The sequence below is a fragment of the Rissa tridactyla genome, chromosome 8 (assembly GCF_028500815.1).
Source record: "Rissa tridactyla isolate bRisTri1 chromosome 8, bRisTri1.patW.cur.20221130, whole genome shotgun sequence".
Classification (NCBI taxonomy): domain Eukaryota; kingdom Metazoa; phylum Chordata; class Aves; order Charadriiformes; family Laridae; genus Rissa; species Rissa tridactyla.
The window spans coordinates 46796412-46810654 of NC_071473.1; the positions used below are offsets into that span (position 1 = coordinate 46796412).

General features: G+C 43.8%; 1 protein-coding gene across 3 annotated transcripts in view; it reads right to left on the minus strand.

Moving 5' to 3' along the window:
• Positions 1–6903: 6903 nt before the first annotated feature.
• SPATA6 (spermatogenesis associated 6) overlaps positions 6904–14243 on the minus strand; it is a 46052-nt gene continuing 38712 nt past the window's right edge. For all 3 annotated transcript variants that reach the window (XM_054212662.1, XM_054212663.1, XM_054212661.1), the window contains one exon: positions 6904–13068. In XM_054212662.1, the coding sequence (XP_054068637.1) occupies positions 12888–13068 (181 nt within the window). In that variant the 3' untranslated portion in view covers positions 6904–12887. The remainder of the gene's footprint in view (positions 13069–14243) is intronic.

The window sequence follows — 14243 nt, forward strand, 5'->3', positions numbered from 1 at the left end:
TGCATCTCTGAGCTTGGCCCACAGAAGGGCCGGAGACATCCGCACTGCCAGATGCAGCCAGCTGTGCGCCCCACAGGAGAAACACATTTCAATAGTGAATTTATTTGACTTACTACTCTACTTTGAACCGCTAAAGCGAAATAAAAGAAAAAGAGAATCACTGGGGAGGGGGAGCCTGAAACTGTTTTATTGAAATAAACAAAAGTCAGCTCAAAACATCTTGACCTTTCCTTGTATTTTCTAGGGAAATACCATATTTAGCTGAAAAAAATTAAAACCAAACCAAAAAGAGATTATATTTTTCCTCCTGGTCGAAGAATGGAGATGGGGGGGCAGTTCCCTTTTCATGTTATTCTTCATTTCAGCCCCCCCCTTCTCCTTCCTTCTCATCTCCCACACCCATTCCCTCTTCCTACACCCACGTGCAGCTCTCCCCCTCTGCATCTCCCAGCCCGTCCTTCCCAGCCTCGATAATTCCCAGTTTATGCGGCATCTCCCCACTTGAATACACAGAGCCCCTCCAGACCCAGCTCCCGCTCGCCGCGGGGACAGCGATAGGCACAAGGGCAGGACAGGATGGGGTGGGATGGGGTGGGATGGGACGGGGAGGTTCTCTGCTCCCCGCTGCTGTGGGTGAGATGCTGTGGCAGAGCCCTGCTGTGAGGTGCAGCCCTTCGCACTCTCAGGTGCCCTCTGGAGTTTTTAAGAGGGAAACCCCAACAGAAGCCCTGCAGGTGGAGTGATTCTAATTAGCCCAAAATAAAATGCTCTTTCCCTAACAGGAATGATCATGGCCCAGAAAGCAAGGCCCCTGACGGTCTCATGCAGCACCTGTGAGGAGCTTTATCTCCTCACGCACTGTGCACCCAGTGAAGCGGGGCCGCTTCCCAAAGCTGTGTCAGCTGAAGACATACAAGTGCTTAAATGCCTGTGGCAGGCTCTGGAGGAAGCTTTTTAGAGCCACACGAGCTGGGACAAGCGCAGACCCTGAGTGAAAGCGTTATGTCAAACCCCAGGTGCGGCAGCTGCTGCAGCCCGAGCTGCTCTGTGCCGGGAGCAGGTTCTCCACCAGCACGGCTCAGCCCGCACCGCGCCGGCGGGGCTCCCGAGGGAACACGGATCGGCTGCGGAATCCAGCCAGAGCCCCAAAAGCAAGGAATGAGTAAATCCATGGGGTCCGGAAGAGTTTTTAGCAGTGAGAGGGGGAGATGCACGTGGGAAGCGGGAGCCCGGCGGAAGCGGGGCTGGGGCGATGACAGGCTCAGGCGACGGGGGACGTGGCGTTGGGCTCCTCACGAGCCCTTCCCGGGGAGCAGCTTGTCATCGCCCCAGGAGCACGGCACGGCCCCGCTCTTCACGGCGCGTGATGAATTGCCGTATCCTAACAAGAACACATCGCTTTCGGAGCTGTAACCAATATACAAGTCCATTGGCAGCAGATGTTATTAATGATGCCAATACATATTTTCTTATTAATCTTCCATACTAGGCTTGTGTCTATCTGCAAATGATTATCATTCATTTTCCTGACAAATCTATCAAGATCATTTATTACTGTTCGGCAAAGGATCTTCTTTTAAACAAAGATTAATAACACTGCATTTTATCTGGCTGGCTGAGCCAAAGGAAATGAAATTAACAATGAACCCTACAAACATGTCATCACTTTAATTTACCGGAAAATATTTTAAAATGTTATTTAAAAGAATATACGCTATGGTGGGCACAGTTTATTACAAAGAAATGAAACCGCACGCCTGTTAGCCGGGTGGAGAGTAAGCTAGCAACCAGGGCGCCGTGTTTTCTCTGGTTCCCTGCGCTTGTTTTCTGGGATGGGGAGGGAGCAGCGCCCACAGCCTGCTTGGCGTGCGCAGACGGGCACCTGCCCGGGTGAATCGTAGCTGGAAGTCACTGTTTCTGGGTTAAAGCGGATCCTACCTGGGATGCGAAGCTCTCATCCCTGCGGGGAGCATTGCCCTCCCTGCATTCCCACAGAGGGAAACTTCACCGGGGTAAAGCTCGTGGACATCTGAGGGAGAGGAGGGCACGTGTCCCAGCACACGGAGTCCAGGCACCCTTCTGCACTTCTGGGCCCCACGAGGAAAAGAAACAAACTCAGTAAATTTTCGTGGGTTAGTTTCCTTTCTTCTGCGCTCCTTTCTTACTTTCCCTTCCCTTCATTTGAGTAAAATATTAATAAACAATAAATATACGCCAAAGAACGTATCAGAACACCCCACCGCCCTATTTCTACTGCAAATAGAATGCAAAAAAAAAAAATATCAACTTTGCTTTTGCATTGCTTTGTTTACACCCACGAACTTATATTCTGAGTCCCGTTTTCGTGCAGGTACCCACCGCTGTGTCTCCGCAGGACCTTCCCCACCTGCCCGGCTCCAGGCTGTGACATCTCCGCAATGGGAATCCCACCACTCCCCGATACAGCCCTGTCCTGGAAGGTGTTTCTCCTCCCGCCCCAGCACCGCAGCTCACTTAGCTGTTCCTCAGTGCCCAGTGCTTCCAACACCAGCAAATGACTCCTCTTCCTCGCCGGGGGGGAAGAGGCGAAGGTTGCTTAGAACAGTTTTGAATTACGTAGTCAAGAAGCGTTTCTCCTACCGCTAATAAAGTCAACGTCTTACCTTCAGTGGATTCATCTTATTGTACCCAGATGCCAGGTTGGGAGCGATGTTTTAAGCCCCAGACAAAAGGAAATAACCCTGCTAACCTCGAACTGTAGCGGTTTCAAAATGCTGACATATCGGCAAGAGGATTTCTGAGTGCATTTGTGTATCTCTGCGGAGCAGCAAAAGCACACGCGCTAAATTGGCTGGTGTTTAACCATACGTTTTATTGCTACATAGCAAAGTCTTCTGGATTTTTTTTTTTTAATTAAAAAGAAAAGTCAACAATGTAGCATAGGTCTTCAAAAATTTATAAAAATAAGAGAAGCCTGAATATTCCCCAAAGCAGGGTTTGGCTTGGCTGCAGATTAAAAGGTAGTGAGTTAATAAGAGAAGCAAGTTGCCCCTCTGTTTAAGCTGGAGCTTTATCGCCAGTTACTTCGGGGACACTCTGTAGTTCGGTAAGTGGCAAGAGCTCAGGCTGCACGTCCAGGCCACACACACGGAAGCAGGACCAGACCCCGACCTTCTAAAAGGTCTGATCTGTACTTTGACCTAGCATTTACTGGCAGAATTTTTGATCTTTGACTGAGCAACAACCACAACGCATGTGGCAGAACATCCCTCCCCGTTTCTTTATCAAACTGCCAGCTTAGCCATGTTTCTTTCAGCATAATCGTCAATCCTGGCATAAAGACTGCAAGCTAAGAAGAAACCACTTTCTGGCTAAGGTGCTCTAAAAGCTAAATACTTGTCACATTAAAAAAAAAAAACCAAAACAAGGAGCTGCACCTTATTTTCAGTGTAACTGCATCTCGCTCCAGCTTTCAACCGCTGGATTTCATCAAGCCGCCTCTGTTACATTAAGCAGTTGTCTGTTACGAACTTACACCACATAAATAAAAATTATGGGCAGTGCATGCTGAAAAATAGGTCTTTTTAATAACGGAAAGGCAAAAAAAAAAGGGAATAAAGTCAAAAGGAAGTGGCAAAGGACAAAATGTAGTAGATATAAAAAACAAATTAATGTCTTTCGTCTCACAGTTCTGTATATACATTTAATGGGATACATTTATTTTCCCCATTTCAGACTAATGCCAGCATCCAACCTTGGTGATTCCCAAAAGCTGGGTATGAACAGTTTTTAGTTTGTTTGCCTTGAGCAGTAAGAGCGATACCCAGCGTGTTGTGAAGGCAACACAAGGAGCAATAAATGAAAATGTTGGTGTCACAATAATTTGAGGGTTTTTTTGTACAACCTGCTCTGAAGCAGGTGGACGTGAGCGAAGAAGCCAATTGCCAAGCTGCCGCCCCTCCAGAGTGTTGCTGCAATGGCAATGAAGGCATCCTTCCAGGCTGCGAAGGATTGCAAGGAAACATCACTGCCTGTTCTTCAGAGAAGTGAAAGACGACGACTTCCTCATCGCCCAAACATAACCTTCTCCCCAGTGGAGATGGCAAATCCACTGGGAACACCAAAATACAGATGTCATTGTTGGAGAAATGCTCAAGGAGGAGTCTTTGTTAGCGTTGCTTACCATTGCCCCAAATTCCACTGCCCACAACTCTGCCTTTTCCCAAGTATACCGTGACCATCAGAGTCATGCATTTCCTCCACCTTTCTGTGACACAATGAGTCTTGAAACGTCTACAGGAGAGATGCAGAATGCTTCTGTCCCAGAACACAAGAACTGGGCACTCCTCATAGTCTGTTACAGGTTTAAAGTCCTCAAGGGGAGCAGGGAAGTCTGTGGACATTCAATGGCTCTTTAATTCCTGACCTGAGATCCCATATAATACCTGAAGCTGTCTTCATGCCTTCCCTCCTCGGTCTCAAATGCCATTTCCAGTACCTCCGTGTATCCATCTCCAGCACAGCACATGGGGGATGTTATTTAAGAATGTGCCATCTGGTCAGAGACTGGCATCAAGGTATCCGTGTGCCATTCGAGCACAGCCCAAGATTTCAGCAGCGCAAACTGAAATATCACGCAGTGCAATATTATGGATAAGCTGTCCAAGCAAGACCAGATGGCACCACCATGCCAAGGACAACAAACAGAGATATTAAGTTGTCAGAGTACAAACCAAAGTCAGCCTCGGCTGCTGAGTTCACGCCATTTCTGTGCACGATTCCCAGGAATGAGAACCAAGCTGTCCCAAAAGACACTGCAGAAATGCTCCTGGAGAGCACTTGAACAATGTTCTGTGAGCCACCGGGTGTCCCCCGAGGAGTCCCAGTGCCACACAAGGGGAAACGCACAGAAGACGCGGGTGCAGGCAAAACATCAGAGCAACTGCACTTGGAACACTCGGTCACTGCTCTATGGCGTGGTCGCTCCACTAGAGGTCTACCAGGTTGGGTCAACAGCACCCCGGACTCAGTCCTGGGATGGAGATCTTCGGGGACAATTCCTCTGCCCACTTTCTGGTTTAGACTAACACAGCAAGCTTTTTTTCTGAGCGTGGGGGGGGTGAGGGAGGGGGTGGGCAGGACCAGGGTAACCATTTTAAGAAAGCCATAATTTCTGCTGCGTTTGTTCAAAAGAGCAATGATGTTGTTCAAAACATTCAGCTGTGACTCGCTCCTGTAGCTTCCACAAAAGCAGCATTCAATTTAATATGTGAGACTCATAACCAACTCACACAGTGCAATAGTTCACATCAGTTTGAAGAAAAAAAATTCTGCTGGAAGCGGAGGCAAGTAGCAGTGTCAATTTTTCATTAACCTACAGCCACTGTCTCTGTAGACTTACAGCTATAAGTAAGATTACTGTTATAATTTCTTCTGGTCCCTAAGGGGAGGGAAAAAAACCCCAAACTTTTCAAAACTTTTAAGGTCATTTAAAAAACTTCACCTTTAAATTGGAGGTAGTTTCAGTTTACTTTCATATTTCAAAATCAAATCTTAGCTTCAGCCTCACATCAAAGCAGAAATGTCAGTGGCTTTGTTTCTACATCTTCTATGAAAGAAGCTCCAGCTTATACATGAGCCGACTGCCAAGTAAACAGATTTTCCTGGGGCACAAAGGCAGCTTTTTTTTTTTTTTTTGGTTTGTTTGTTTTAAACATATGTAAATAGAGTCCCAGGAGTTGAGCTGCCTGTCACTTCAACCAGGTTTACACTCGTGTCACTCCAGCTGGTTATTTCTGACCAACCTTAGGTCAGACCCGCAGAAGTTCCCCTCCCCACCCCTCCGCGCACTCCTGCCGAGCAGCCACTCGCACCCCTTCCCTCCGGCCTCGTACCTCAGCAAAGGGGAAACGGTTTAACGCGTATTCCTTTTCCGCTAGTTTCTTACTCCGTCTTTTCTTTTTTTTTTTTTTTTTTCATTTTGTTTTTAAGCTCTAGTTACAGAATCACAGAAATACTCTGGTCCTCCGTCGCAGTCACCGAGGCGGTTCTGAAAAGCTTTCGGCAGAGCAGATCAGTATCTGACAATAAATGGCGACTATCGATAAACAGTCAGGGCTGTGTTCCCACATACCTGCACTATATTAAAGACTGATGGTACCTACTGGTTCATGGCCAAGATTATGGGGGCCACGGAAGAAACAGGAATGGACTGGCAAGAAAAATGGCTTTCTTTTTTTTTTTTTTTTTTTCTCTCTCCAAGAGGAAGGCACCATCAGTCTTGAGATTTCTTTTTCTAGTGCCAGGCATTTAAACAGCGGACAGTTATTTTCCACAAAGCCAGAAGACAACAGAGAGGAGTACAATTCCTACACTTGCCCATCTTCCACTACTCACTTTTTTTTTGTTTTTTAATTTAAAATCGCAGATTACTATAAAATTAAGAGCACTTAATGCTTGTAATTTCCAAATGGCTTCAGTTATATCTCAACCTTCAGCACTCGTTTTGGGCGTAATACCGGGCAGCACCGAGGGATGCATCAATTTATAAGCTATACATAAGCTGCAATTAAGGAAAATCCTCAAGTACACGAGAAACCTCAGTTTTGATTGGCCAAGTTACCATAACTTATTGATAATTCCCATCACTCGAGTATCATTCAGTGTTTTCTTCTCCCTGCTTTTTTCATCTCTTGACAAGTTTACAAAGAAAAGAATGGAGCGGGGCTTAGCTGCGTTACATCCAATATGCTGCCTACACAAACGCCAGCGAAGCTAAATGAACCCCGGAACATATGGCACTCTGCTGACAGAGCTCAGAAAGCGGTTCTGCATGAGCAACAAGGAACATCTTGAAACGCAGAAGACATATGTGTTTTAGGAAGAAGATTGAAGTGTTTCATAATAAAACAGGACAAAGTGAAATACAAGTGCTGTATAAAATTTTAATTAAAAACTGGTTTTACCCCTCAATGTGAATATACAATATGTTTCCCAGATGGATTTCATATTTAAGTATTATCCAAACCAAAAACGTAAATGAGACAAATAAAGCCTTCAAAAATGGCACAGAGGCTAAAATGTATGTAAACACTAGCTGACTGTGTGAAAACAAGGCAGGCAGGGAAAGCAACCTCATAGCAAATGTTTACTACTGAAGCACCGAATGAAACGGTTCATACAACTATCGTCTTCGTAAAAACACAATTAGCTAAACATTCAAAAATTCAATACAAATATAAGCATTAGAATTCACCAGCGTTCAGCGACGTAAATGGTGCTTTTGTTACTTCAAAAGTTTCACAGATTATTTTATACACAGATAATTCATGGTATACAAATGCATAATTCATGGCGTGCCACGCATCGAACCGCTCCCAAAGCCTCCCCCTGCTTTCAGCCTCCCACCCCCACTTTGTGAGAAGCTCGGTGGCATCAGCTCTACGGGGTTACGCGAATGCCTGACCACAGAACGCGATTTTTGTGCTGTATCCTCAGGATCAGTAACTTCTTATGAACCAAAAGGGATGCTGTTTTGCAACAGCAAACTCCTTCCCCTGAGGAGGTGAGAAGAAGGCTCAGATCGCCGCTCCTCAGGCTGCAGAGAGTTCTCTGCTAGGTCAGAAGAAATCACCCAGAGTTGAATAGAAATACACGTGAAGAAAAAGCACAGTCTCCACATTGATCAAGCAAAGAGAAAGATTACAGTTCCTTTGTGTTGCCATCCAGACAAATTATTAGTGCACTTCAGAGAATTTCTCACCGAAGACAAACAGGGAACAAACTGCGTGGCTTTGGCAAGCCAACGCTGTTCACAAAAGGAGCTACAGCCCCATCTTTTAAGGGCTTTGGTTGATGATGCTTTGAATTCCATAGGGAAAGCAGTAGAAACCAATGCAATCAACAGGGCTTGTGCTTAATAGTTCGCTGTGTACTAGAAACAGGGATATTAGGTGTTCTTGATCACTTCCCACAACACTGGTTTACTTGTTGAAACTGAAAAGAACTGGGCAAAGACCGGTTCTCCGCTGCTACCAGAGACCATCAGCTAAACCAGACGTCATTTCTGTCGGTGAGGTAGCTCATTAAGATCATCCACAAAAGCGCTGTTCTCTCTTAGCTTCAATTGTTTGCACGGGAACCAAGCAGCTAAGTTGCATTGATTTGAAAGTCTCCCCAAATTCCTTCACTACTAAACAAATCTCTTGAGATACTCTCAGCATCCTGATACCGATCAGTCCGTAAACACTGAAGTAATTAACATCCTGGTAGGCTTTCCTATGACCCAGAGTTTCCACATTTACAAGATTTATACAGTTAAATGACCACTGCTAAAAGGCCAAGAATTTGGTTGCATAGTCCAGTGTTTCAGAAAACACTTTCAAGCTTCAAAATTAGGAAGAGCAGAAGTATCTAATAAGCTATTCCTTGCGCACAGACGGAAAAAGGCAGAGATTCCTTCCAACTTACGCTCTCTGACAAACCTGCGGCACACCACAGGAGCTTCTCCACTGTCAGGTTGCACACACCATTGCACCCCTTGCTCCTGGGGAGAGGATGAGAACAAGCGATGTGATAGATGTTAGCGGTGTGATTAGTGCACAGAGCAGACAGCGCTGAGACATCAGGATGACAAAAAAAATAATTTGTATTAAAAGGAAAGAGAAAAAGATATCATGAGGGCAATCAGCGTAAGTATGATGAACCCGGATCATGCAGGAGGCAGAGGCCGTGTAGGATACCAACTGTAAAGATTAGCTCCTAAAAGTACATGTAGTAAAGCAGTTCATTCTCTTTTTCAGCCTTTCCTTAGATTTAATAGATTTCTGTCTTGATAAGATTAAGACTTGCTTAATAATTGTCTGATTAAAACATAATAAACCTGGGAAAATTAAAATAAAGGCTTTTTAGTAACGTGGGGATGAGATGGGACTTTTCAGCCAGGCTTCCACAAAATCATTTCTGTAACATTCACCTCGGGATCCCAAAGCACTTCACAGTCATTTAATTAAGCTTCACCAGAGCACAAACTCCCCATTTTACAGCTGAGGTAACAATGAGAGGGAGTTTGGAACAGACTATTTAATACTGAGCAGAGCTAAATGTTCTGTTATTTTACCCCCAAAATAGATTCCCAACACCTATGGGCAGATTTGTGTTTCCCCTCACCGTTTTGGCAGCCTCTGAAGTAATAGTAAAATTCAAACATGTGATTCACTATCTAAAGAACAGCTCTCGCCATCTTCCAAGCTGCTCGGATTTGGAGTCCAAACACTGCTGCCCATCTATCTTACAAAGCTGCTCCTACCTGTTCCCATTACTCTAGCCATCCCTGTGCCTCTTGTCCCCAGTGGACCAATTTAAGCTTCCCTTCTTCTGGTTGAAAACTTAGATAAGGCAAATCATTAGAGAGTTTGACATTTTTGCCTCTAATCCACGACAGGTCAATGACTGAGTGATTTCCAAAGCAAGTACTACTCAGCAAAGGATTTGCATTTCTACGGAACACAGGCAGGTAGTTTGTCTAAAGCCACCCCAAGATCCTAAACTGTACTAAGTTATTTGTAGGAAAGAGGGAAGGGAGCAAGTAGGAAGCAGACTCTGACTTATTGAAATGGAAGTGATTAAAATATTGCACTGATTGCATACTGCAAGCAACACTGGATGCTGAATAGCATTTGGGGAGAATACTCATAGGCTATAATAACTTGGGGAGGGCAAGAGAAAGAGATAGACTCTACAAAAAAACAATAATTCACTCTTAATCTAGCCCATTATTTCTAGATTTGAGTAGGCAGCTTTCCTTTAGGAGGTAAAATGACGGGGGTGGAATTATGCCATCCCACTGTCACTGAAAGACCACTTTGTGGATGGCAAAAGATAAGGAACGAGCACAGAAAATGCTATTTAAAGCTCCATTCAGGAACCTAGAAATTTGCATTTCATAGAAGGGATTTAAATTGTATTAGAAGGTAAGGTGCACTAAACAATTACAGTTTATTACTATGTTGGTTCACTGCCTGAACTTATCACATAGTGCAGTAGCAAAGGAGCAGCAGCGCTCAGTGCACTTGAGCTGTATGCATATTAATAGGAGGGTTAGCTGAGCAAACAGGGAAAGGGCCAAACGCTTCTGAAAACCAAGTGGCTTGCAGATTTTACAGACAGATTGGAGCAATTTGGGTCTTAAGCCACGTTTCAGGGAAAAGTTTTCCATTAACCAAACCAGATTTCCAGCACAGTGCTTGGAAGAGAACACTCTTTGCTCTATCACAGCATATAAGCTGTGGAATGACTCTGACCCAAGAGAGAAACACACATCCTGCAGCAGCTGATTCAGAAAGACATTATATACACCGTCTCCCCCTCGCAGCTGGAGCAGGGCCAAGGACACTCAGAGTCTATCATCTGCTTCATTTGTTGTTATGTTGCATACGAAGACTACAGCGAGAATATTCATATCAGTCAAAATTCAATATATGATTTTTTTTTTCTCCCATCCCGTTTTCACCTTTGATGATTTTCTTTTTTTAATTTTTGATGAAAAACTGAAGGTTGCCTTATTACCATATCCTTCCATTCTTTAGCTGGGGGAATGAAACAGATAGACCCCAGCCATTCCTCTAGACCCCTCGAAAACATCACTCTGTTTTTTCACAGTGGCCTTCAACCTTCCTCATCCCCTCCTCGTGTGTCTTGAATTCATGGCAACTTGAGTCCTTACTCATCTCTGCAAAAAAACAAAGCCTCAGCATTCAGGCCTTCTTACACATTGAACAAGCAAGGACTAAAATCTGCTGGATTGCTGGGGAGGGAAAAATCGAAGAGCGCTTCTATGTCATAGAAGCAGATTAGGCCAAAGGGGAGCAGCCAGTCTTCAGAAGACCAACTTTTACTAAGCTATGACACTGGGGAGGGAAAACACCAAGAATACTGAATGAAAACTGTGGGATACCATGAGAAGAATACTAAATCTTATGGCTCAAACACATGCAGGAAACCGCAGCAACCTCCAGATTTCAGTAGATTCCTTTTAAATCAAAAGCTTGGAAAGTATCTCTGAGAATGTGCCCTGCGCATTTAGGATGCATTTGAATATAACTACTTTCCTGAGCAGCAAGGATAAAAAAACAATTCCTTTACGGACTAATATGGGGTCACAGGACTAGGCTAATGAAAGAATACCAGGTACTGGTAGCACAATACTCCATGGCCACCATGCCTTCAGTGGCACAGTTTGGGTAAGTTTTACTTTTCACTTCTGCAAAAAAAGTGTGCTACTACTTCACAGAGTGACTCAACACTTATCCATAGCATAGGACTGTGCAACTAATGCCCTTTGAAAGCACTAATGTGCTAAATGGCATCAGGGACAGGAAGTTATCAGTGTTAATCCACTTCAACTGGTTTAACAGTTACAAGGAATAGAAATGTCTATATGCAAGACACTTCCTCTGAGAGTCCCCTTTCCTAAAACAGAAGCACACAGCCTTTCAACGTGCTTTCCCACTAGCATAATTGCTCACCAACTGCTTTCTCAAATCAATTATGTTGTCTCAGCATTAAAGGATGGAAGGCAGAGTAGACCAACTTTTTGTTTATCTAGGCATGCTGGCAGGTTACAGTCATATGTTCTGCCATCTGTACTGCTAGCTTTATCCTTTATCCAATCATAACAGGTAAAATGGCACTGGTGTAACTGAATCTGTTCGCAGTGTCAGGGAAGGAGCCAGAACAGGCATTTGTTTTCCCCCCCCATTCTGAAAGGAAGCAGGAGATGGACACTCTTGCCCTTTTAAAACATTCCGCTTTTCAATAGATGGGCAATTTGCCCCGGTCTGGTAATGTGGGATCTGTTCAATGCAAGGCTGAAAAGGTTCCATCCCCAGGGAAAGCATCGAACTGCTGATGAACATTTGGTGGCCTTTAGCAAAAACGATGTGATTTCTGCCAACGGGATCCCAGCAGACTGGGAAGGACAGGCTCCAAATTAGGCGGGATTGTGATACAGGAACTTCAGAAGGCCTGTACGGGGTATATGAGGAGCTTGCTGACGAGCTCCAGTCTTTCTCCCTCTGCGCTCCTTTCTTATTCATATTTTTTAAAATTACAAGTATATTGGCAAATGTCATGGCTGCATTCAAGAGAACCTGGAAACTTTCAAATGCACAGAGTGTGTGAAGATGACCTTTCTCCTGATACAAAGGCTGTTGGGCTGGGTGGGTTTCTTTTAAAATTTGACAGTATCAGAAAATCGGTGACTAAAGCGTTTGAAACCACTTCGAAAGCATGTCTATAGGTCAGTATCAGAGTTTCTGCCTGTCTCAAAAATAAGCAATCCAAAGGCAATTTTCTAGAAACAATTCCATCCCCTTTGTCCCAGATGGGACACTTTTAAATCAACACTCACATTCACCCTTGTCTTTAGACCCCCTCTCTGAACACTAGGCCATACTGTTTCTTCTGTTTATGTTACTAAATAGCTTTAATTATTTAATAAGAATTGGCTGCAGCTGAAACCTGAGTTGATGTCAGACAGGAATGTCCAGCAGACCTCTTAGTCTTCAAATGACTATCTTTTCATAGCCTCAGAGGAGCAACACCATCATGATTAATTATGGAGGGGCTTAGTTACTGGGTTTCTTTTGGATTTGGGGTTTTTTTTTTTATGGTTTTAGGGTGGTTTTTTTTTGGGGGGGGGGGGGGAGAGGGGGAGGTCCTTGCGGGGAGAGGCACAGGGCAGATGTTAATAGTTTCCTTTTAGCAACCCAGGCCAAAACTTCATTTCTCCCAAACCCTGCCCAACCATAATTAAAGCTTAAAAATAGAATACAAATATTTGTTACATAAAAATAGGTTTCATTACAAATATGAACACTGTGTACTGTGCATTTCCAGGTGAATTGCTATCAGGAGTGCATTTTTTGGTCTGAAGCAGTGCCAGAAGCTTTTTGGTACATGTTTCTGTATATTTTCTCCAGACTCTCTTCAAAGATCGCTCTGCGAGGCTTCCCTTTGTATACAGCCGCACGTCTAGACCAATATTCACCATTATCCAAGTGAACAGTAGCGTTCTGCTGCACTGGTGAACTGTCAACAGAAAGCAGATAAATAATGATGAAATCAAGATAAGGAAGAGGAATTAGAAGCACAAAACCAGCAGAAATCCAAACGTAGAGCTGCTAAACACAGATTACCCTTCACAGATTGAAACAGACACTGCACTGCAGCTACTTCTAAGAAGTAGGAGCCCCACGTTATTCAAGCACACAAAATCTCCCCCACTAACCTGAGTGCACTTGATAATACCTCCCAAATAGAAAAAGAATTAATTTTCAAAGAGCATGCAGTAATTTTGCTGTATTTTGATAGGCAGCGTGACTAGGCACTAAGCCTATGCAAGAGCAACACAGTAGGATTTTTGTGTCCTTTGAAGGTCAAAATGTAACCACAAGCAGCTATTTCAGTATGACGACAATCTATCAGAGGTATATTAAATTACTGTGGTTGCAGCTGTAAAGTGCTCTATCGGAAGCATCTTGGATTAAGTATTCTACCAAATACATTATGATATAGTGGCAATCGAGTGTTCCTTCCCCACCCCATCTTCTGTGTCACTGTTTCAATACTAAACACAAATACCGTCTCACATTTCAGTTGCTTTGAGAAATTATTTTCTAGATCTATGAAGTGAAATTTATTCTCTGAATATCATTACGGAACACTGACGAATCTGAAGTATGTATATCTAAGCTTCATGACTATTTGCCTTCTCTTGAAACTTTCAAAACAAAGGTTTGTGCCATATAATGAAATGAGCCATTTTCCTGTAATAAAGCATGAAAACAGTAGCTCAAAAATCATAAGCAAAAAATTACTACTGAGGTGACATTTTTCACACCTGCTTAGAGATTTAGGCACTTAAGACACTTAAAATTAGGACTGAGCTACCTTCAGCCTTTTGTGAATGATCTTAGTCTGGGAAATTAAACTGGAAATGTGAAGCTTACAGTGACCATCTTCATTTAGGAAATGGATTACATTTCACTGGGAAGCTTTACATTTTCTTATAGGCATTTCTTTTATTAATCCTCTATGATCAAACCAGTACTTTGTCCTCAAGTTAATATCATTAAACACCTGTGGCAAAATTGAAAGCAACCTTATGTCAAAGGACTCACAAATATACTTCTAGCTAGCTGCGTCAAAACACAGGGTTTTCATTTAAGAAAGGAAAATGGTGAGGGAAGAAGAGGATGATGTGG